At 32.1% G+C, this 26,370-nt stretch overlaps 1 protein-coding gene across 1 annotated transcript in view; it reads right to left on the bottom strand.

Annotated features, from left to right (window-relative positions):
• The window catches only part of LOC143205367 (uncharacterized), a 112,967-nt gene that overhangs the window by 37,810 nt on the left and 48,787 nt on the right, over positions 1-26,370 (bottom strand). Inside the window, exons 30-44 of the mRNA XM_076418619.1 lie at positions 23,268-23,388; positions 23,105-23,210; positions 22,901-23,053; positions 19,747-19,911; positions 19,598-19,689; positions 12,957-13,482; positions 10,977-11,094; positions 10,816-10,922; positions 5,574-5,809; positions 5,430-5,512; positions 5,286-5,376; positions 5,189-5,228; positions 4,492-4,580; positions 4,309-4,428; positions 92-187 (exon numbers count right to left, since the gene is read on the bottom strand). Coding sequence (XP_076274734.1) covers positions 92-187; positions 4,309-4,428; positions 4,492-4,580; positions 5,189-5,228; positions 5,286-5,376; positions 5,430-5,512; positions 5,574-5,809; positions 10,816-10,922; positions 10,977-11,094; positions 12,957-13,482; positions 19,598-19,689; positions 19,747-19,911; positions 22,901-23,053; positions 23,105-23,210; positions 23,268-23,388 — 2,143 coding nt within the window. The remainder of the gene's footprint in view (positions 1-91; positions 188-4,308; positions 4,429-4,491; positions 4,581-5,188; positions 5,229-5,285; positions 5,377-5,429; positions 5,513-5,573; positions 5,810-10,815; positions 10,923-10,976; positions 11,095-12,956; positions 13,483-19,597; positions 19,690-19,746; positions 19,912-22,900; positions 23,054-23,104; positions 23,211-23,267; positions 23,389-26,370) is intronic.

The following is a 26,370-nucleotide window of genomic DNA, read 5'->3' as shown; positions in this document are numbered from 1 at the left end:
AATAAATGAAATATTAGCAGCCTCGAATTTTCCTCCGTAATGAAGACACGCGCTTTATATTTACTGTAAATATATAAATTTTAAAAAATACCTCCTCTTGTTCGCTCATCATCAGCCGTTCCATCTCTTCAAATTCCCGCAGTTCTCGTTCTTCCGAATCTTCCAGAGAATAAGCAACAGGACATACCTTAAAAAAATATTAAAATTTCGTATGAAAATCGCTTTACTATTGGGTTTAATCGGAATTAATTAATAATAGCCGCGAATGTATCTCAGTTGTGGAAACACGTGCTTTATATTTACAATAGATATCTTTATATATTTTAATTGCTGTTCATTACTATCTAATCTAAGGCTAATTTGGTTTTGAAATATTTGTGGAAGACCAGGCAAGGTTCATGTGGTAACAAAATATGGAATAATTACGAGAAAAGTAGTAAAGGAACAAACATTTTGTTTTCCCATACAAAGTAACCATAGAGTATTATTAGAGGTTTAACTTAAATAGGGTAAACCAACAAAGTGTTTTACGTGGTCACACCAATGAGCTATTTTTTGATTGGTTCGCTTAAATTGCACTCAAAAAGCATTTGACTAGCTCATTTCTATAATGCCTTTGTTTGATTCTGCGATTTGTTTCAGTTTCTTTAATTCACTATTATTTGATTTGAATTGAATAGTATTAAAAGTGTTGTGTATCCAGTGTATGTGTGGAAATTAAACGAGACATCGTTTTCATTGGAAGACTAAACGTTATATATATATATATATATATATATATATATATATATATATATATATATATATATATATATGTGGCTAGCTGGCTATATATATAAGGCTAGCAATTTTATTTGGTTGTCAAATATTTATGGATGCATAGGCGAATGTATTTCGTGGCTAATATTGAATACTACTGTAATCAAATGGCGATTAGTATATATAATGAAATATTCTTTAACGATATGAAACTTTAAAGATACCTTCCCGCCACTGACCATTTAAAACTTTACCACAACATGCAAATGTACGTATTTGTTGATGGGTACCTCGATACGTGAAAATCAAGTGAAAAATAATGACATAAACGTCAAATATGATGTGAATTTGTTATCGATAATTTCGAATATTATTATAATTTTGGTCCAGAAAACATTAACCAAGAAAGTTGAAATATGTAGTGACTGTAGTGACTGTTTATAGTAAAGCAAACATATTTAGTTGGTAAATATATTTCACACTTATATTATTTAGCCAGATATTTACTTTTATTATTAAAATCTCAGGTGCCTAAGATTTTCTTTCCATTTATAATTAGTAATGATATGAGAAAACTTGAATGCATACTAGAGTATACTTATGTCGTCAAAGTCAACCAAATGTACAACAAGTTACCTATCATGATAACCACACTGATAAGAATCGAGAGACTGAAAAATGATAATAGATCTATTGGTATGTCATAATTGCATAAGAGAGTGACTGGAAATGAAGTGGATAGGATCAGAATGCAACGAGTTCATGCACACCAAAAACAATAGCGAACACGACGCAATGAAATACGCAATGAACGACGCAGAGGCAATGCTTCTGTCATATAGAAAAAAGAGGCATTCCAATACGATCCGAAAACAGATTATACTCCCATCAAATCAGTTACAATTGGGGAAATGACAATCGTTTGTAAATAAATATATAAATTCTCCACACTTGGTCCCAGTGGAAAAGTGGGGCCCTAAGCACCTCTTGGTCAACATTCAAAAATATAATAGTTATTTCGAAATGACGACATTCTTTGTTCGAAATATAGTTCAGTCTGATCCATAATCTTCATCAGGCCTAACAAAATACCTGGTAGCTATACAAAAACTGGCTATTGCTATTGTCGGATAATACTTGCAAGATACATCTATGAAAGAGATGTGAAGCGAACAGGTTATTTGGTTTATGATGAACTTAGCCGAAAATTAAAGTTGATTTAAAGTTCACCAGCAACTACCTTAGCATGAAGTTATGAATTTTCGGAATACCCGAAATCTCTGTTAGTTCATACGCAAATCTACAGCCAGACAATGAATAAAAAGTCAGTATATCTAACAGGTCAAATGAAAAGTCCCTGGCCTAACACATAGATAGCGCTACTAGAATTAAATCCATGTTTTTTAGTGAGCCCTAACGCTCAAAAGATGCATGTATAAATTTGACAGCTGTCAGGCATTAGTTAATGAATTATAGCAATTTGAGTGAAGTAGCTTTTGTTATTGTGAAAAAAGTAGATAAAAAGGAATTTCGCGTGTTGATAGAATATTGCTTTTTCAAGGGAAAATACAGTTGAAGCAAAAACCTGGCTTGATGTCGAGTTTCCGGACACTGTCCCAGGAAAATCAACCATCAAGGATTGGTATGTTAAGTTTAGACGTGGTGAAATGAACACCGAAGGCGGTGAGCGCAGTGGACGCTCAAAAGAGGTTTCTACCTACGAAAACATCTGAAAAATCCACAAAATGATTTTGACTGACCGTAAATTGAAATTGAATGAAATAGCAGACACTCTAAAGATATCAACTGAATGTGTACATCATATCATTCACGAATATTTGGGTATGAGAAAGCTCTGTTCAAAGTGGGTGCCACGCGAGCTCACTTTTATCAAAAACAACGACGAGTTGATGATTCGGAGCAGTGTTTAAAGATGACCAAGCATAATAAACCCGAGTTTTTGCGTCGATATGTGACAACGGATGAAATATGGCTCCATCGTTTCACTCTGAAGTCCAGTCGACAGTCATCCAAGTGGATTGCACACGGTGAACCCGCTTCAAAGCGTGGGAAAACGCAACAGTCGGCTGGCAAGGTTATGGCGTCTGTATTTTGGGATGCGCATGGAATAATTTTCATCGATTACCTTGAAAAAGGAAGGACCGTCAACAACGACTATTACGTAGCCTTATTAGGCCGTTTAAAGGACAGAATCGCCGAAAAACCGCCGCCTTTGAGGAGTGCTGTTTGGCCAAGACAATGCACCGTGTCACAAGTGAATGAAAACGATGGCAAAATTGAATCATAAATTGGGCTTCGAATTGCTTCCTCATCCATCGTCCATCCTCTACAGATCTGTCCCCAGCGACTATTTCCTGTTCTCAGATCTCAAAAGAATGCTCGCTGGGAATAAATTGAAGAGGTGATCGCCGAAACTGAGGCCTATTTTGAAGCAAAGAACAAATCGTACTACAAAAATGGTATCCAAAAGTTGGAGGGTCGCTATAATCAGTGTATCATCCTTAGCGAAATATGTTGAATAAAAAAAAAAATTTTGCCAAAAAAATATGTTTTACTATGATAGGCCGGGGACTTTTCAATTGACCTGTTAATATAAGTAGGCTACTGCAAAAAATTTAATTGTTTTCTTTATTAGCATGTGCCAAGGCTAGTTAAGGCTAGTTGTGATCAAATATTGAATCGCCATCAATTCAGTTGAGGTGATTTATTGAAAAACATTTTTTACGAAAAACAAGAACAAGAGAAAGCAGAAGTGATTCACGATTATGAAACAGACGAATAATTTAGCCCAATACATTATAATTCACACAGCTTTTATAATTTTACAATATTCTAGTATCCTGAATTAAACAGGATTACAATAGATCAAATCCGTCAAGTACTTTACCTCACAAGTGGCGATTTTGAATTATTATATCTTGAAAACAGTGATTCATACGAAAAAAATATAGGAAATTTTTAATATACAATTACCGTATGGTTGCAAAATGCAAAGAAAATATATATACATTTGAGAAATTTTACCTTAAATATTTTTTTTGCAGACGGGTAATCGATTGGGACTTTTCACATTCATTTATAATGGTGTTCTAAATATTCGGACTGAAAAAATGTCTCCCCAAAACAACTCATAAATTATGTAATTTGGGACTTTTAAAAAAATTGAAACGATCGGTGGAAAAAAGGAAATAAAAATGATTAATAAAGAAAATTCGCTCGCTTTCAGTAAACAACATGTTTGAATTGAGCATTGCAATAATTAGTCTGAATAATCAGAAAGACAACAACGATAACGCTGGTACTTACGTCTCAAAACCAATAAACGTTAAATTGGAAATCATACACAATCGCCTATTTATAATAAAATTTTTAAAACATTTTAATTATCTATCTATTATATGAAGAAAACTATAAATATGAATAAATATCTCATACAATTAGCAGGCAAGAAGATATTTACACAATAATAAATTTAAATTAAAATATCAATAAAAATATACTGATAATGAGTTCTCAAGAGAAATTTACCTGCTCTTGTACACCAGGCGATTCCGGATAATATTCTTGTTGTGGTGATGGTCCTTCGGGCTGTGATTCATATCCTGGTATAGATGTCTCTAATGCATGAACACCTAGCTCTTCATCAGTCTAAATATGTCAATAAAAATATAATATTGCGATACGGAATTAGGTACTTTAACTTAATACTACCTCATAAGTTGGCTCTTCGACAATTTCACCTCTCATTAATCGTTCGAAATATTCACGTTCCTCTTGTTCTCTTCTTATTAATTCTTGTTCTGAACATTAATATTTCATAAAATAAATCGTAAAGGAAACAAGTAAGATTAAGATAATAAAAAGAAATAAAGTTATACTTTAAAAATTCGAATTTAAAAAAATAAAGAAATCAGTCTCTTGACAAATGCATTTTACAAATAGTATGCAGTACAATATATATTTAGGCATCAATTAACAAATTCGGCTATGAAAAAATGACAGATGTATATCGAAAAAGCTTTATTCTAGTGATGCGGAACATATTATAAGTTAATTTTACTTCACAATTATTGGAATCGTTTGGAGGTATTAAAGCAAAAATCCAGTATTACCACTCATAAAAAAATAAACAATAAAAATAATTACTAAATAAGCAAAACTATTATGAATCCATATTTGTCGATTTAGAATGGTACTTTCAATATTCAGTTCTATAGAAAGTAGTCGGAGGCATTTGGCATATTAATGTGTTTAAGGTAACGTTGAGAATTATGGAATGAAAACGACTATATTTTTATTATCGTCAGTGTCGTTTGTACCATCAATTCAGTATATTCCCTCTTCTTAATTTTAAAATAAAACAGTAACTAAGATATATATATTTCTAAACTAAATATGTACTACCTACCAATTCTTTCATATTCAAGTTGTGCTTCGGATTTGGGCTCCTAAAAATAAGAATCAACAGGTTCAGCTTAATTGTCATTAAAAAAATTATGCCTTACGTCGATAGTATCCAATCTTTGTTCAATTTCCTCCAGTTCTTTCAACATTTTCTCTTGTTTCTTAGATAATGTTTTTTTCGCGGGTGTCTTTCTGTTCAATAGAAAATTAGTTATACTAACGTTACGATGAATAGATTCACATACTTTTTCGATGCACTACTACAAGGAGTTGGCGGTTTATATGGTTTAGTTGGAGTTAATCCCAATTCTTCTTCATATTGTCGCATCTAAAAGTACAATTATAGATCACAGTACTACTATACCTACAGTACTGTTATATTTCCATACTAGAGCTTCTTGATTTGCCAAATACGTATCCATATCTGATATCATTCCTTCAAGTGCTGCTATTCCTTCATCAGGTACCGCCTCTTCTGGCTCCTCATGCTCTATTTGCTGCAAAAAGGTTGGATCAAAAGCACTTGATACTTCTTCTTCACTTAAGCCAAGTTCTTTTAAAATAGTTTCGTAGTCCTCGGGTTCTTCTTCCACGGATTCTTGACATGGGCTCGCTAACGCTGAAACTAGATATTAAATAAAAATTGAGTGATAAAATAATTAACAAAACTATATATTATAGTTGTATAGTACAAGTAGTACAAGTAACAGCAACATATTAAAACAATACGTTATTAACATAATTAACTAACGACTAAGAAATACAGCTTAATTGTGTATACGAAATATATCCCAACATAAAACTAAACAAAAGTCTCGAGAAAAACTTTCGAGACATAAAAGAAAAAGAAAATCCGTAAATACTTTAGAAATTCTATATCTATCATCTCTATCATCAAATTTTACCAGGTTTTTGAAGAATATTTTCAGACGCGTTTCACGTATCTTCCACTGCATAATCATGCATTAACTTGGCAAAACTATGACTAGACATATTAACGATATGGAAGTTGTCATAAATGTTCATTAGCAACTCGTTATACATTCGATGATACCATGAACTCTATAAAAATATTAACGACGAATCGAATCAGTGTCCAATTATGTGATAGATGATATGTGGAGTTTTGGAACTAGTCTGATTTGTAAACATATATGTAATTTTTAACCGTTTTTAGTGGGCTTATCGATGTTAAAAACCTAAATTACTGGCGACAGGCGCATGCATTTTTTCTGCTATCCTTACGGTGAAGCAGCAACCATCAAGTAATTATCATATAGAGACAAACAAAATAAGATTGTTAAAAATCACAAACATCACAACAAATTTTTCTCGGTTCCAAACTATAACAATAACAAGATATAAAATGGAATTTCTATACTTATTAAATGAACTATTACCATTTTAAGTTGTCATTTTGAATGAAAAAATCCCTTAATTGAAGGGAAATACATTATTTTACAATTCATGTCAACTGCCGGTCTACTATCAAATATTGTTAACTTTATTCTTCATATCGTGATTTGTGATTTTAATTTCATAAGTAATAAACAACTTTATAAGCAATTTAATATTCCGAAAAACTTTATTTTGATATATTTGAATCAAATTATTACTAAATTCATCTGTAGAGCACCTTAATTGCTCACCGTAGGTCTACACTGGCTTCAAAATTTGCTTATATAATACAATTTGTTATGATTATTGTGATAATCCAGATTAATATTCGAACAACCAACACATTTTTGTCAATTTTATACGTACTCCCGTCGTTCCTTCTTAACATGCCCGTTCCACATCCAGTGTCATGCCCATGTATGTTGCTGAGTTAGCATACTGAATTATGTTAAAACCAATTATCACTAGCATTTAATCTATTTTTGCATATATTAAATCCACATATGTTATGTAGCCTTCATTGAATTAAATTGCAATCAATTTTATTCGACATTTTCTGTTTCACTCGGGAATGTTATTGACAACTGCTATACATCAAGTACAATATTTCCCCAAGAACATTACTTTAGTGTACACCCGCAGGGATGCGTTTCTTCGCTATATCTCATGATCAGTGATGATTAGAAATAGAGCATCTGAGAATCTGTCCTATGCCTAGAACTCTAGGGAAACAGATTTCCTGTTGATTAATTGTCCTGTACTTGAACAATTGTCGAGTATTTATTTCTAAAGCCAAATCAGCATGCCGAGATAAGTTTTTTTATATTTCAAAAAACTGATTAGTGGTGTTTTAAGGATAATATCTCGAACAATTTGCATATGATTGATACCAATTATATTGGTAGATATAGTGTTTTATTGTCGGACGAATTATATGATTTATGGAACAAAATAAGTTTTATTGTATCCATTAAATATTAAATTTCCTTCAATACGATGAGATTGATAGGTATTTGTTAAGTAACCAGCAAATAATTCCATCTTCTCGCAATATTTTTCCCACCCTCCATTTTTGTAAGTCTACAAATTTTGCTATATTGGTCAATTTTCCGCAATATAAATGTATGTATTGGTACTCTGCTTTGTCGACATATTTTCTTGATTTACGCTTTGTTACTACGAGCTCTCTAATTTCTCTTGGGCAGTTTATCCCTGGTGCTTTGCTTTTTAGTTTTGGAATATTTCTCAGTTTGTCTTCAACAAAATGACCACAAAAAATATTGCTTTCATATTGCGATATATCATATTGCATCATATTTGTTCAATTGTTTTCAACGAAACACACATTTTAATATGTTCTTTTACATCTATACTGAATCCATTTCGATCTATTAATTTGCTTGTTAGTGATGGTAAATAGGATATATTTATCATTGCCCGCTTATTTTCAATATAATATAAGAATGATCTGAAGATAGATCATAACTGTTTTCCTTCTGTAATTGAATGGTATGTTTTTCAGTACGAATTAATTAATTAAATCTAATGTTGCCACCGTAATGATGTTGGTTTACCACTAGCCTGACATAAACTTACAGATTGTTTATTTATTGTATGATGTATTGGTTTATTTATTATGTGTATTCATGCGAGCTTTTGTAGTGATAGCTCTCGATCCGCAGAAATTTTCATTGGATCTTGCACATTTCATACTTAAATTCTTCGCAATGTTGGACATTTCTCTTATATTACTGTAGATTTACACCTAGCTTTATAACCTTACATTTTTTAACTTAAACTTAACTAGACAAATATCTACATCAAGGTCTAAAAAAATATTTTTAGTTGATAAAAATATTTGGGTATGATGGTTATTCTATTAACGGAACTTTTCCTTCTTGTAGTTTTAGCTTCCTCAATGCTAACTTCACCTCATTATTTCTTCATATTTAACAATTATTCTAATAACGATGGTAGCATATTAATTACTGCATGTAATTTAGTTTAACTTGCTGTACTTTGTTAATATTTGCATTTACTATATAGATAGTGCATAGGCATAACTATTACCTGTTGTGTTGCTTTGTTTGATCGAAACATAATGTTATTGAAACAGTTTCTGGTAGAGTAGGAATAGTTTCTGAGAGTGGGTGAACTTCTCCGTAACACATAGAATTTGCAAGGTAATGTTAGATGTGGTCCAACACACCTAGCTTTTTTGTAACGAAAATACTGGCTCAAATACATAACACTTCTTACTTTGAGGTAAATATGCTTTTTTGGCAGTGGTTCAATATTTTGCTTTTAGATGGCTACAAGTAATTGGATTAAATGTATATTCGAACGTCAAAATATATGATAATAGTAATTTATTATTGAAGTGTTACTATTTCATTTGATCTTTTGAACCGACTTCTAAAAAGTAGGAGGTTCTATGTTCTGCAGTATATATATTTTTTAATGTATTTTCGCCGATTTCTCCCTCAATTATGGGCCGATTTTCAAAATTTTTTATTCGAAAGAGTGCCTTCCGAGGTGGTCCTATTGAAACCAAGCTGGGATCTGAAGGGTCGAAGAGAGGAAAATCGAGGTAAAACCACAAATTTCGAAGGCACGTGCAAAGTTTTCATATATCTTTTTACTAAAATAATCAGATATTTGTATATAATGTTATTGCTGAACTGATGTGACAAAAAATTTCAACTAGTTTAGTGTAAAAGCCATTCAGTTTGCTCTAAGCACTCTCCATATCGTATCAGAAGTCGTAGCAAAATTTCCGCCAATTGTTGTAAATGGTGTAATTGTTAGAAAGTTAAGCTAACACGCGGAGGTCGTGGATTCTATTCCCAATGGGGGCAGCAACTTTTTTTGTTCTAGTTTGGTTGGCAAATCGTATAGACTAGGTAGCGGACCCCGGAGCCTGAAGCGTTCTTTATTTCAATCATTCTTTCTTTATTCCTAATTTTCCGTATGCACTTTTATTTGGGCTATCGATTTTAATACTTAATAAAATAACCACGTAATTTATTGTGTAAATATCTAACACTAAAAAAAGAAAAATAATATATCTTTAACAAAAAAATTTAATCGACTTCCGAACTTTCCGAATCCGAATAAATAAAGAAATGAAACATATTTATCTATTTACAATATTATTTAACTACTACCAAATGATCAAGAACAAGTCCGTTCTACTTTTCTGTTAAAAATATTTTATTAAGATTAGTAACGTCTGCAATTTTAAGACCTTTTCTCTTGAAAAATTATCATTTTTGCTAAAACCGCTAAATGCATGCACCGATAGATGGGACAACACTTATGTGTCGATTTTGTTTATCTTCATAAGTTTGGTATTCAATATTATAACTGCGTGAAATACTTATAAGACATAAGATTAGTAACATCTGCAATTTTAAGACCTTTTCTCTTGAAAATTCCTTCATTAACATTTTTGCTAAAACTAGATACATGCTCCAATAGATGGAACAACACTTATGGGTCGATTTTGTTTTGTCTTCATAAGTACGATATTCAATATTATGATTGAGTGAAATACTTATAAGACACATATTACGTTAAATACGTAATACTTATGTTAAATAAATCATTATTGAACCGGATTACTACATTAGGCATAATTGTAAAGTTCATTGTTGCTATCCGTTTTTGTATTATCAAACAAAATCAGTATTATCGATAATACGTAATAAGTAAACCTAGTAGTGATCTCTAACGCTAAATTAGAGGATTTTATTCTAAAACAGTAATGTAGGAGAGTGAATTACTGGAATAATATTTATTTATGGGACAAATTGCAGTAAATGACTACAATTCATAAAATGGAGAAAACGAAAATTAACCAACTCATATGGGATCTTATGCTTGTTGACTCATTAGGGATCACAATCATTGGGAACACGGTACACACATGAATATGGTTTCGGGCGTAAAATTGATAACAAAAGAAAGAAAATACGAAATTATTAGTGCATGAAAGTGAATAAAAAGAAGTATTTCAATCACTGTCTGTGCGATTCGCACACAGGCCCGGGTAGCATGAAGATTCAAAATACTCTACAAATATTCAGATGATGAGAAACTAATTAACAGACGCATCTAGACATTAAAATAAAAATATATGATATTCTATAAATTAAGACTTCTTCAACAAAAAATAATATAATACATTAATTATTCATTTTGTAAATGTTTACCAATTTAACAAATAATTACCTTCGTCTTCTTGAATTCTTTCCATTTGAGTTAATGCTGTACGCGATCTTCTTGGAATTCTGATGGATTCTTGACGTTCAGGTATATAGACACCAAAACGTGTAGGCCTAAAATCAAAATCAATGAGCATAATAATATTGCGGAGTTTACCAAAGCAATACGGTTGGAAGTCTTCAGGTATCTTGTGTTTACGAATATCTCTAATTTTGGGAGGTGAATCCCAGTCGCCAGGTGCTCTGTCAGGAGGATAGAAAAGATCGTGTCTTTTAGCCGGTGGTCCTATAAGTAAAAATCGCTGGCATATACATTAAAAACAAAACACTTTATCAACTTTAGACTTAAATTCAATTCAACTTAAATTAAATTAACAATATTGCGTATGACATGTAGAAAATATGACAGCATCAGTACTCGATATATATTATGGTGGAAAATAATAATTCAGTTTTGGGGTTGAAAAAAAGAAAAACGTATGTGAATATATGGCAAATAAGAAATAGTCCCAAGTAAGAAACCTCAAACAAGAACATAAAAAAGATTATGAAACTGCTACAAAATATAATATATAAAATATAATTTAAGCACAGAATCTTTAAATTGATTGCCTGTTTCTGATTTCTCACTTTCAAAAAGTAGGTAGCGAGAAAACTTGTTGCAAATAACAACATGTTCTATCGTTTTCTACGATTTTTTTTCTATATTTCTGACATCATAATACCCTTTCGAAAGAAGAATGTTGGTTTGGCAGTGATTGAATTGTAGATCCAATTTCGCACTTCTTCTATATCTATCTGAACTAAGTGGTAAGTAGAAGACACTATGTCGGGTAGGTATGCTGTGTTCGACAGAAGTTCCAACACGAGCAGCAATATCGTATCCATCACAACCCTTGCAACGTGTAACCGAGTGTTGTCGTAAAAATATGACTTTGCGTCTGTTACTTGCTGAACAATTTTAGTAATAATCTGCAGTAACTATTTCATACAGTTTTAGCAGCTCATAATGCACCACACCCAGCCGGAATCCATATCATATTGCACAAGACTTTATCACCACTCCGTTTCGGTGTCAATGAGGATAGCTCTTCTAGACTAATTGATTCTTTTGAATTTGGAATTGTAGTTGTAGATCCAGATATCGTAGTAGATCCTCTTTCTGCACGTCAAGCAATAGAAGCATAATATTCAAACGGACCTAACTAGAACGGTTTCTAGAAAAATTTATTGTTCCACCACTAAACTATCTGAAAGTTTTTCAAAAGTTTCAACTGGATTTTCATCCGTTAAATGTTGAATTTTAATTTCAAATTTCATCCATTTAACTTTTAAGATTGTCATCCAGATCGTTCTTTGTCACTGATATCAAAATCACTACTCTTAAATCGTTGACACAAAACGTGTAAGTAGAGTTGACGAAGCAACATCATCATTTAATATATCGGATTAGGTTATTTAACAGTTGTTTATATTGACACTTCTCATTTTTATCAGTAAATATCGCTCATCAATATAAATGCACACCCCATGAGGCAACCTTTAAACAAGACAACGATAAACAATGATATTTTTCGTGAAAAATAGAAGCCAATAATAAAAATAACATTTTCCAAAAAGTATCAAATGAACGTATCGGCTTAGAGCAATGCTTACATATTCTTCTGTTTATCATATTGTTCGATATTACGATCTCATGAAACTCATTCTACAACTAAATGAATCAGCTTCCAACATTCAGCAAATTTAGTTATTCGAGGAATGTTTAACAGATTATGTTTGAATATAAATATACTCTAAGCGGACCAGGTGGTAAACCTGCAAACATTTTCAAATGTAAATATTCGTATATGTTGAGTTTCCTTGCACAGAGCCAGTTTTCAGCTTAGATTCTATTAACCACTTACAGTTCTCTTCCTTGATCTATAGTAAATAATTAATCATTATCAGATTAAAGCAGGTAAAGGCCACTTATCAAACACTCTTTATTCGTATATTTATCACTGAACTGATATGGACTGATAAGAGACGTATGTTAACACTTTTTTAATTATCAATTATTGCACCTAGATTTACTGTTTTCTTACAAATTAATTTTCATAGAAATACCCTTTATAACAAACATATATATAACATAAACAATCTTACCACATGGTTTCCTTCTTGCCGTCCTTGGTTTACCTCCAGGTCTTGGTATACCCCCAGGTCTTGGTATACCTCCAGGTCTTGGTATACCTCCAGGTCTGGGTATACCTCCAGGTCTTGGTATACCTCCAGGTCTTGGTGTACCTCCAGGTCTTGGTATACCACCAGGTTTAGGTATACCTCCAGGTCTTGGTATACCGCCAGCTCTGGGTATACTTCCAGGTCTTGGTGTACCTCCAGGTCTTGGTATACCACCTGGTCTTGGAATAGTTCCAAGTCTAGGAACTGTTCCAGATGCTGCTGCACCTCCAGGTCTCCAGGGTGCAGTCCTAGGTTTAGATGGGCCACCTGCACTTGCACCGGCACCACATGGTGCCCCGCCTTCGCCACAAGGTTGTGCTCTTTGTTGTTGTTGCTGTAATAGTTGTTGTTGTTTTCTAGCCTCCGTTCGTTTCTTATTTTCTGCGGCTTCTTTTAACTGCTTTTCTCTCCTCTCTTGCATTTTACGACTTACTGGTGATAACTTAGGCTACGAACCAAGTAAATAACAAGTCATTTCAAAATTGATCACAAACGGAAAGAACAAATATTTAATATGCATTATAGAAACATTTGCACCAAAAATAAGAAACACAATAATGTGGCAATATAAAAATAATAGGAAAACTGATGACAGATATACCAAACTTAAATCCCAACCAAGAAATATTTTTAAGGAAATTCGGAAACAAAACTGTAAATATTAAACGAACAAAGATAAAATTAGCGATTGGGCGATATTATATACTATTAGTATATTCCACTAGTTTATAGATTTGGCGGCAATTCGAGAAAGTATACATACGACCAGGAAAAAATAATATTTTTCAATTTTAGGGTCATAAATAAACCTTTTATGGCACATATAATGGAAAAAACTAAAATTTTGGTTATAGGTTAGTCTCCTTTAAGCTAGGGTTTATCTTGTATGGACCCACTGCTTATTTAACGTGTGCTCCTAACCAAACTTATCAGCAATAAGCCTACTAACAGGCTAGTATATCATTCTAGTAGACATTCGGTCTTACCAGCCTGGTTACTGCCATGACTGGGACCATTTTCCTTGTCGGATTTTACACTATTTGCTTTCAGCTTTTGGACAATCATAATAGGCTAGATGACTATTTCTGAAAAACGACCTTATAACAATTCTACGTATTTATGGATTTAAAAGAAATATTTACGTTTCAAATAATGATATTTTAAATGTGCGATAAAACTCTCCATATAAGCGCTTAACGTAGTTATTTAAGTCACACTGGACGGTTATACGGTCTTATTTATGCATTATTTTAATAATTTTATATTAAAATTAGAACTGATGTGAGAACTCCTAATGTAATCGGCAAAAACTCCAAAAAAGCAATGTATTTCCATTTTAAGGCAGAAAAATATGATTAAATCTTACAAGGCGGCAACCAGCCGGTATTGTTGAGTTGATCAATTATTTATTCAAAGTAATAAGATAATTAATTCTAATGTAAGTTTTTACTATTTTAATTATATTTAATTAAGTCTAAAATGTAACTAACGTAATATCGAGCATAACAACATTGGAGGTTAGTTTTGTTTGTTTTTATTTATTGTGTATATGAGTCTCTAATGATGTTGTTGTTTTTTCAGTTATAAAATAATATAGAGAATTATGTTTAATATAATGTGACTAATGTGGTTTGGTCGTACAAGTGTTCATGAAATCAGTATATATTTCCGTAAGATTCGAATGCCAACTAAACAGAAGAAAATACAAAAATATTCATTGCTGAATGACCATATATTCTTAAAATACAAAGAAAAATATCTATGTCAAGTAAATCCAAGACTTCAACATATATCAATTACTTTCAAATTACGAGAAGCCAATTTTAAATATCAAGTTTCTTGTACATCAAATAGTTCGATCGGTTATGACAAATATTTGATTGAATAACGTAACTTTGTCTAGATTTTACAGCCTGGTATGTGTGCTGTGTATAAAGAGAAGCTTAAGCATTTCGAACAATAGTTTCATAAAGTAAAGAAACTAAGCAGAGATATATTAAGCACTGATAGTACTTTTACATAAGGTTCTTCAATATTCCTCCGCATATCAATGCTACTATATCTGGAATGCTCATTAGATTTTATTATGCAAGAGTTCTAGTATTCTCTTTAAAATTATAATTTCAGTTACGGCTAGACAGTTAGATCGATTGTGGTCAAATTTAAATTATTTGCTCTGATAAATTCCAATTCAATTTTACAATTATCTTTTATTTCCGTAGTTTACACAAAACCACTTTTTTACTGTGAAATATAATATAAATAACCCAAATAAAATCGAAGTGCGCTCAAAAGTTCAAACCATTTGAATGTGGATATAATGGTTAGGAAACAGAGTGTGACGTCAATGTTTCCCAGCGATTCTGATCAGTATTTTAGGTAACGTGGCAACTTTTAAAATGTTGTATTTTTATTTCTGCTAAAATCTTATTAATCACACTCTTAATAAATAACTTCAGTTATCTATTAAAAAGTTATTAACTTAAAATAAATATGTTTTTAATAATATGTCTATAGTATATTATTATTATAAATCAGTATTTTTGTTAGAGTTATGTAGCCTATTTTAAACAACCACAAATATAACTTTACATCCATGCCTTAGCAAGATTCGAATCGGCGATTATTGTAACAGCAGGAAGACCTTCCCATCCTTGTCCTGTCGCCTTGACAACTGCGTCAACCAATCCGGTTAAAATAATAAATCAGTAATTGTATATTGAAGATAATTTATATAAATATAATTTTATATGAACGTCACGTGTGATAAGTTCTAGAAACTTCTTCAGCGAGAGACAAAAATTACGACTAAAAATCTAGTGCCGTCAAACAATTTCATCAAAATTTTTTTTACGGTGCTGCTGTTTAGTCATATTCAAAAAGCTGAGATAAAACTCAAAAATGAATTTTCAAATAGCTTAGCAGTTCATGAATAAACTGAATTAGAACCTGCAATGGGAAAGATCTAGAAGGAGCGAAAATAGCTACCGCCTGAATTATTTCAAAATGCTATTCCAAACTATTTCAACATTGCAGTTTTATTGATTTCCAAGCAATAAAGAAGAGCTCTCGGTGACAGATTGATACTGGCAATGAAAAGTGGATATAATACCATAATCTCAAATTTATAGATTTTGCATTCATGATTTTTTTTCTTTCTATGCATATGGTAGAATAGCAAGATGTAGTGTATTACAAGCTACTAAAACGAAATGAAACTATTACTCCATATGTACTGACAAACTAGTCTAATAAACAAACTGAACAACAAGCAAAGAAATCATTACATATTATTCAAATTAATCCTGTGGAATGGCAAGGTTCAACCACACGTTTCCATGATTCAAAAGTACTTACAAGATATAAGGCATTCTGAATACCATTGGTTCTGAACGATACTCACAGTAAAAATTCGATTAACATATCATATTGATGTCAATATGAATGCCAACCAGATTGCCGTTCAGATGAACACGAACTTTTTATGTGTTAAAACCTCATTCTGGATGCATTTGTGTGTTCTCGCCCATCTCGGGTAAATGCAAAGCTGACGACTACGCGTCACACTAGCGTTCACACTACAACTTAACTAAGGAAAGCGCAAATTAAGTGCTTGTCAAATGAACACACGCTTAATAAAATTACCGATTGCATCCAATTCGATAACAATAATAACGACTTTTTAGAAAATATTTAAATTAAGTAAACAATCAAGAAATTTCAAAATAGACCAAACACAAAAATTCCGCCTAATATTGGTAATCCCCATAATCATTAGTAAAGGTTTTTAATAAATTCTCAGGAATTAAAATGAAATAGAAGATTTACAAAAATGTCAACATATTCCTTCAAACAATTCCATCATCGTATTCAAAGTTCTTCGAAATATTCTTCTTCAATTGCCATCGGCTTAATATATTAAGGGAACCAGATGTCAGTCAGATGAGTTATCATAACAATAAACATATTTTCTAGCAAACTAAGTCTTTCAAAAGATTATTGTTCTATACATTTATAGCACTATGAAATACAGGCTATAACAATAACGAACTATATTCTCTGTTTAATAAATCCTGTAATTTTGAAAAAATTTTATGTCTGTGTAAACACATGACATATTTACCGTTTCGATATTATTTTTCATGGCACTTTCACACACACAGCGGTCAAGATGACCACCCTGTGCAGTAGTCGAGATTTCAAATCCTACTGGAGCATGATTGTAGACTTATATTTATAATATAATTGTGCTTGCCATAAAATAAAAATGCAATATTCCACATGAATAATCATGACAGTCTCCTCTTAGATAATCTCCAAGTCAGTCGCCAGTTGGTGGGCTTAATGCCGAAAACCGCGGTTCTTAAGCTGCATTAAGTAGTACGCCCAATCCAGATAAACACTAGTTAGTAAAATATAATAAAAGGAGCTTTTTAAAATATATCACTGCACCTAATTCTCTTCGTTGCTAAAATTTTCAAATGCTTCTAAATAAAGGATGTGTCGAAAAATAATAAATTGCTAGTCGCAAAATTTGATTCTCCGCGAACTTTAGATAGCCTGCTATAGTTCTTCCAATAAAACAGTCATTACATGTCATAAATAACGTCCAATATACTGCCAGATGCAAATTGTAAAAACGTAAAATTCGTTTAAGGCTCGAGGAGGATTTTCCTTCTCATTTTAGTAGTGAAAATCTCCTAGTTAAAAAAACGGAATGCTGACTGATAAGTCGGAACAGTTACATGTTCTCAAATGTCTACAAAATTATTCGAAACATTAGTGACAATAATTGGAGGTTATAAACCAGCGTTTTTAATCAATTGCATCGAGCAGGAACCAAATAACGCTAAGCCAATAAAATGCGTTGTAGAGGAATTATTGATACTGTTAAATATTAGGTTGCTACAAATTTATCGTAAATATTTTAGCGTGATGCAATTGCACTTAAGGTTAATATAAGAACTATGGTTAAATTCTTCCAAAAAATTTAAAACAATATAATGTTGTATTCCCAGAAAAGAAAGTGCCCACATACGAAGCGAGTGACTAATCAAGATCATCTTGATATTTGAGAAAAAATTTATGAAAAATAAAAAAACCTTTTTCCATAAGCCATAACTTAAAGATAAAATCATAAAACTTAGCGATATACAGCTCGTTGAGGGATGTAAGTCTCCCGTTAATACAGTTTTTATACAGTTTAAATGGTTTAAAGAAAACCCACAACGAGGTTTAATAACAAGCAAAATATTTTTTAAAGCATAGAATAAAATTAAGGAAGATTTGTTATTTCAATTTGCGTACTAGACGAGACATGGAGTATTTGGGCTACTCTAGGCAGTTGATGGAAAAAGGAAAAAGCTAGAATATAATTTCATTATGATGGGTTAGTTATAACACTTTTTAATAATCTGTTCCAAATATAATTTTCTTCGCCCTCGAAATAAGAGCGGTTTTATTTCTGGAGCAGAGTTTATATATTCCTCCAAGTCCAAAGGCGACGAGCAATAATTACGTTACATGTAAAAAGGTAAATATGCTCTCAAATGAAAATAAAATATGCCAGATGCCATAATTTAATACAATTATTTCAAAGAAAACTGTTAGTCTGAAAAGTATCGAAGCAAAATAATAAAACTCTAATAATTTTAAGACAACTAAAGTGGATGGAAAAAGGTAAAGGTTGGAATAGCAATTGATTAGGTTTTATTAAACATAACATTAATCAATAATTCATTGCAGATAAATTGTGTTTCATGCTGGAAACATGAAAAGTTAATAGCACCTTCGATATGGATGACTTCGATCAGACATATTAAAGAAAAAATTGAGAAATTATGGAATCGTGAACAAACTCTCCATAGATTGGAATTAAACAACTTAGTTGAGTTGGGTGAAACTTTCTGAATATGGGATTATAATTAAATGCTGATTATTTCTAAGACAGGGTGATGAGAAAGAAACAACTAAAGTGTGAATATAATTAATATACGATAATTGTAGGAAATCGTATTTTGAGAGTGTGAAAAGTTTATGTCCATTAGATATTTGTGTAATTGCGTTCAGAATATACATGAAGATTTGGTTAAATGTGCGAGGAGAGAAATAATACTGTCTGCAGATATGGCAAATGCATTAGGAAGATTTCAGTGATTAATTTCATAAAGAACGGTGTACACAAGTAGTATCAAAAGAAACAAAAAATGAAACACACCAACTTTGGATAGACTATAAATTACTAATTACTGGAAATATAAGACTACGAGCGAGATAAAAAAAACCTACCATTAGTCCTTATTGTAATTATATCCAGTTCCTTTGGGAATTTTTGAAAAAAAATTGAAATTAAGAATGTAATCATATAAGTAGTAAACCTTATGATCACAATGACAGATGATTCAGTGATACTAGTACTGTATTGTTAAGAGAATAGTATTGAACTAATGGTAAATGGCAATAAACATAGTAATAGTACCATATGAATACCATAATGAACCTATATGGACCCGTACGCAAAATATAGTTACTAATATAAATGTTTCACTATTCCTACTACTTACAGGTTCCCGTATTTTTTTCATTCGTAATTGTTGTGAACGATTCTCCCGCAATTTCGTTTTGGATCTCTTCGCAGCTGGTTTCTTTCCAGCATCTAAATTATATATTACAATTATATTTGTCAATTATCAGCAATGCTTATGAAACACACATGGAGCTGCAGCGGCGGGAGCACCAGCACAAGGTGGGCCTTGTAAAGATGGTGGAGGAAAAGGTGGTGTTCTTGGAGATCCCGATGGTACACTGGGCGGCGTACGCATTAAAGGTGCTTGACGAGGAGGCGTCCTTGCAGGGTAATCCGGGAAGTCGTAAACATCTGGTGTAAAACAATTGTATTAATACGGAAAAATCACTGTTTCAAAGCTAATTACTATAATACATAAATGTAGTGGGTTTAATAACTGGGGGCGTAATATAACAAGTGATCTATTTTTAATATAAGAGCCTCGTTTACGTTAAATTAGGATATCATGAGCAGTGTAGTCTGGGCTGACAGGTAAAGAAATCGCCCCTTACTTACGTTGAAATAACATAGATTTCAACTAAAATATAAATGTTTAATTATATTGATTTATATTTGATTGCACTACATTCAATTAACAGGAATCAACTTACAAATATAAAATATAAAACCGACCAAGATGGATTGCAAAAGCTCAGTAACTCATCTGTGAACTATTGGGATTTGGATTCTTCGAAAGCCATTCCAAATATAATAAAATTTAGAAATTTTAATCAAAATAATTTAGAAGATCATGGGACAAAATGGTGGACGAGCAATAGTCTGTATATTAGGGGCAATACTTAAAAATAATTTAACTATAAGACTGCGCAATATCAGATAACAACCACGTACAGAAGAGAACCGTTATTTGGCTTGATTAATAATAACACTATGTTCTAAATAATCAGACTGGTGCTAGACTGACCGATTATTAATTTTACGGGGCTATTAAAATTAAATGGATTAATTTTAAAAGTTTTCCAAAGAGATTATTTTAAAAATACTTCCCAACCCCACAGTTGTAATTACTTACCTAATCTAAATGATATGAAGATAGAGCTACAAAAAATAAAATTCAAAGAAAATGGTTAATGTAATTTTAAAAAATTTTAATATCAAAAATGCTATGGGGTCACACAGTATTGCGGATACAACAGAGAAAACTTTAAAACAAAAAATTTATTCATTAGAGATGGCTCAGGTCCTTGATGAAGTACACAAGTTCACCAGATTCTCAAATACTACATTTGTAGTCGTCATTTTAGAATAAGATATGATGAGGAATATTCAGATTTGAAAAAAAATTGAAAATATACGGTCATAACATATATAATTAATTAATCATAACATTATCTAGTTAAAAACAGAAGCTGTAAGAAGTATTTAGATAAATTTTGTATTTTGTATTATTTTGTAATTGAGAGCATTTAGAAAATATTTAATTGAAATTTTAGTGGTACCTAAAATGGATTGTGTTATATTTGGACCCACAGTGTAACAACATAAAACAATTTCCACTAAAATTGTTATATTTATTTTCATATGAGTTGTTGACAAAACAAATCTAAACTTTTTCATGATATATGAAAAATAATTGTAGGATTATAACCCGAGATATACATAGCGCTTTTTACCGTTAATGCAAGTGATGCTTCACTGTTACCGCTGAAAATCTCATTTCATTTCTAACGATATTTATATTATTGACAGCTAGTTTACTCAGTGTTTATTCTGTTGATTTACAGAACTGCTCTTACTCTGAACAATGCTCTTACTCTCAAATTTTTCACAAATAATATATGGGCTGAAAAGGTACCATATAGGTGCAAAATATAGGTGTCCATTTTCTTACGAATAAACATGGCCAAACACTGCTCAGAATCATCAATACGTTCTTGTTTTTGGTCAATAGTGGCCAACCGCAGCATCCACTTTGAACAGAGCTTTCTCATAGTTAAATGCTCATGTAATATAAAACCAACACCTTCTTTTGATATCTTTACGATATTATCTAACTCACGCAACTTCACTTTTCAATCATTCAAAAGATTTTTGTGAATTTATGTTTTCTAGATTTTCTGGTGAACGGCATTTTTTTCCATCATGTACCATTGTAAAATTAAAATACGAAATTGTTTCTAATTGTTTTGGAAAATACAAGAGTACTGTCACTCTTAGCACAATAACTCACGAACTTATGAGTAAAATATCATTAAATATTAACAGTTTTCTTTTGAAGGTTCGTACTAGCTGAAAAAGTAGCGAATGCAATAAAACTAGCGCAATTTATGTGTGATGGGCCCGGGAGATTTCAGCCAATGTGATATATTATTAGATTTTCGATAACAAACCTAAAATATATAAACCTATAGTCTATTCAAAATAACAGTGCACTCACATAATCACGAAATCGAATGTACTACTTGCAGCAAAAATATCGACGTTTTAAAATCAGATATTCTTATATTATTATACTTAAAAAGAGACGCAATCCTGTCTGATACGTCCGAACATGAGACCGAGTCATCCTATAAAATTCACATAATTGTCAAATGTCTGCAAAATTCTTCAAAATATTATTGGTAATAATTAGAAGCTATAAACCGGTAAACGTTGCTTCGGCGCTTGGCTTGTTGACATAAACTTACAATCGCGGCTAAATATTTGTGTTGCTGTGATTTTATTGTAAATATTTTTAGCGCATTGCAGCTGGAATTCATGTTGCTATAAGAAATGTGGTTAAAATCTACCAAAAAATGAAAAGCAATATAATGTTGAATTCATCGAAAAGGAAGCATCTACTGCCAAAACAGGTGACGATGAAGATCACCTTAATATTGGTTCTGTTCGAGAGTAAATTTATGAAATATAGCAAAACAGTGAATAGTTTTAATTTAACCAAGACAAATTTGCATATGTAGTGATAAAATAATCTAAAGAGAAATATGATGATATCAAAATGACGCGGCAAGGAAACACTGTAACGAGCGAAATAAGAAGTAAACGTACAAAGATAAACCTGCTGTTAAGTTGATACGGCAATATTGCGTCAAAATTTAAATGACGTGAGCTCACTGTTTTACCGAACCGACCATCGAATTTATCAGTTTGCGACATTTGTACAAATACTGCGACAGACACTTACACAAAAACACGCCGTATATGTCCCGGGCTCTCGCCATTTGTTTTCCCAAAAATTCCGCGTTTCGTTTTGACGTACTTTTAGATAACCTAATAATTGAGGAAGCGTTCCCTCAATATTACCTTACATTTTTAAAATATAATAATAAATATACATTACCCGGCATATCGGATCTTGACCATTGTTCTAATTCTCCTTCTGTCGGTAACTCTCCTGGTGATCTATATTCGAAGGCACAAGGTGGGGTTAAAAGTATACTGTCATCGGTTTCCGAACGTTGACCAGGTGGAGTGAGGTCGACTAGGAAGTCGTCTGAATGATCGATATAAATTAGTTACTGGCCGAGAATATGATTAGGCATACCCTCTATTTCTATGCCTCCTTCAATGTCGCTACCCAAAAACGTATTAATATCCATTTCCCAATCTAATTTAAATTTAGGTATTCTTTCGAAATCGCCTGGAGACATCTGGTAGTGAAAAATAAAGCGTCAGTCAAAGAAATGTAAATAAAATTCTCAATATACGTCATCTGAGTATTTGCCTTTCTTCTTAATCTTCTTCGCTTTAGGAAATTGCGGAGTCCTTGGCGGTGAAGGTGGTGGACTATAATCTGAATCATACTGAGGAGGTGTTAACCCTGTGTGTCTGAAAATTATTTTTATAAATTATTAAAATAAACTTGATTTTATTATTTACTCTTTAAACTGAAAAAATCCAAAATTACTTATACTTAGGTGATTAAAGGATTTACGATAGAAGGCATAAGGTATAGTAAGTACGTAAGGTATTATCTTTTTAGCTAATTTGTTTTTGTATGCACTTTGATAATTGTTTCGCTTTAAATAGCATACCACATACCGTATCAAGAAAGATATTGATTTAGCAGCGGTTCATTTATCTAACCATTTTCGCTCTACTTCAGAACTTTGAGACAGTATACTAGCCAAGTCAACGGTATCGATTGGAATATGTAGAAATCCAAAGACGTCACATCTGGTGAGTACGTGACAATATATCCTTCACAACTCTTGCAAGGTATGGCCAAACCTTGTCCTGCTAGACTTACTTCTTTTACACGCTATTGATATTTAATATAAGTTTTGCAACATATACGTTATTCAATTTGTTCGGTTGACGTTAGCAAACATCTGCAGATGAATTTCATTTGGTTTAAGCGTAATAATATAAATAATCCCACAACATACACAGCAAGTTTTTATGGCTTTTCAAGGCGAAACCATGATTTTTTGTGTTTGTAGTTGTCGTAGTTGATCTAGTTTTCAGTGCTAATCACAACACGCCACATGTAACTCTTATTTCACGCAAAAGAACTGAGAAGCATTGAAAGAGTTTGGTGACATGACGCGGCGGCATCACTGTAAGGTTTTAAAAATATTGGTATAGGTTTCGTCAGCAGGCTGAATGTAAAAAATATAATTTTAAGCATGACATGTTTAGAGTCTGCATATACTAAATAATTGAATAACACTAAATTAAAGACTGTTATTTTATGTAGAAAAATGTTACAACTATCGAATTTAAAACATAGGTTAGGTTGTTCACACATTTTTTTTACATTTTCGCTAACTGATATCGCTATCCGAAATGTATACCTACTAGTAGTGATATATAGGTTTCTGATATAGGGGAATGTCCAACATACAGTAATATGTTTGTTAACGTAATATATATATATATATATATATATATATATATATATATATATATATATATATATATATATATATATATATATATATATATATATATATATATTTAAGGCATGTATAATGTCAAAAAATTCTCGCAATCACTGGCAATCTAAACACTTGACTTGGGAATTGAAACAAAAATTATCGAGGTAAAAATTGAAACAGTATGAAGTAATTTTCTCACATCTTATACCAGTTAGATTCTCCAAATGTTGCCGATAAATATGTGACAGATTCACGGAAATGAAACGGTATGTAAAATTGAAGCTTAGATATGCTTTTACCCCAAAGATTGTCGTATTAATGTCACTTTCCAGGTATACCAGAAGATCTTTTTCTTTCAGAAAAAGACGATATAATTTTGAAGAAATTGAAAAAATGTATTTATTCAAAATATAATATTAGTCATTTGATTCTATACATGCGAACTGCGAAAAATTGATAGACGGGACCAGGTTTGGTAGCGTTATCGTGCTGTAAAATCAGTTTACCATATTTTCAGGTCCATTCTGGACGTTTTTAAATCAATGCATAGTTCAAATTGATCCGAAAACTATTAACTGTTTCAAAAGTTCTTAATATACCTAGCCACTGTGATCTCATCAAACACAGATCATTGTCTTGCGCCCAAAATGATTTGGCCTTGGAGTCGAAATAAAAATTTGTTATCAAAATAAATCCACCATTTTCCATTTGCCTGCCATTCAATTAATGTGGCAACCATCTTCCACCTTCCGGTCTTTTGGATTTTCCCCATTACTCGTAATCAGTCTCCAATTATTTCTTGGGTGACACTTACGGCTTCTGCCAATAGTTTTCGTGTTTGCGTTGCATCTTTATTTCAATAACTCTTACAGTTTCGCATCTTCAAACTTCGGACTACCAGAACGTTTTTTTCTTGCGTGTCGATATCACTACTCTTTAATTCTCGAAAACAAGGCCTCGCAAGTTTTTAAGGTTGGAGTATGTTCACTGTAAATTTCTACAAGCCAAGACGATTTTCGGCGGCTTTTTTCTTTTGGTTTAATGAAAAAAATAATGCGTTTTCAAAGAGGTATAAATCTATGACTGTGTTACTTTCACAAAATGTAACATGTATGGTTTTACAAATAATATCACTAGAATAAAACAACATAATGACTTTCCGGTAAACTTGGTATTTTTCAGAAAGCCTACGGTGAAGAATAATATTTTACGGAAAACGGAGGACGGAAGAGCTAGAAGTCAGACAGAGAAAATTCATATTTATTTCACTACTTTTAGAAATGTTAGTGATTTGTCTCCGAATACAAAATATCTCTACAAAGGCCCCCCCCCCGCTCTTTCAAAACAATATCCAGGTTTTGAAGGCTTTTTGATCAATATGTTCAAGCTAAAATGTTTATACCCCCACAATGTTCAATTTGGATTTAAAGGCCTTAATAGAGAATGCACTGATATATCGCCACAGATATTTGAATGATGAAGTAATCCAACATTTAGTTCCACAGTTTTCCACTACACGAACAGATGGTGTTACAGTTAGTGGACCATTTTTAGTCACGTTTTGTAAATCAATATTTAGTGCATATCGTACCGATTTTACCGACCCTTTACCTAATGTTAGTTAATGCCTGGGAAAGACGTTCCAGAGTTTATGAATATATTTTGGAACCGTTTGTAAATTTGTTGATGGCATAAGGTTCTTGGAGATATAATACTCTCCCAGAATATAGTTTTATACATGTCATGTTTACGGTGAAGCCAGAGAGTATCGTATGAAGTATTCACACTTAAGAAGTTAGAGAAATAATTAGTAGTAATTAAATATCTATCGTTTAGTAGAAGAAGTGACGTCAGTTCGTCAATCATTGGCATTGCTAAGTGTATGCAAAATGGCTCTAATAACTGTTCCACTCAAGAGCTACTGAAGATG

Source organism: Rhynchophorus ferrugineus, unplaced genomic scaffold, assembly GCF_030347505.1.
Source record: "Rhynchophorus ferrugineus isolate W39M unplaced genomic scaffold, kcgeb_rfMv2 rfM1, whole genome shotgun sequence".
Taxonomy (NCBI): Eukaryota; Metazoa; Arthropoda; class Insecta; order Coleoptera; family Curculionidae; genus Rhynchophorus; species Rhynchophorus ferrugineus.
This window is presented reverse-complemented; position numbering and strand designations above follow the sequence as displayed.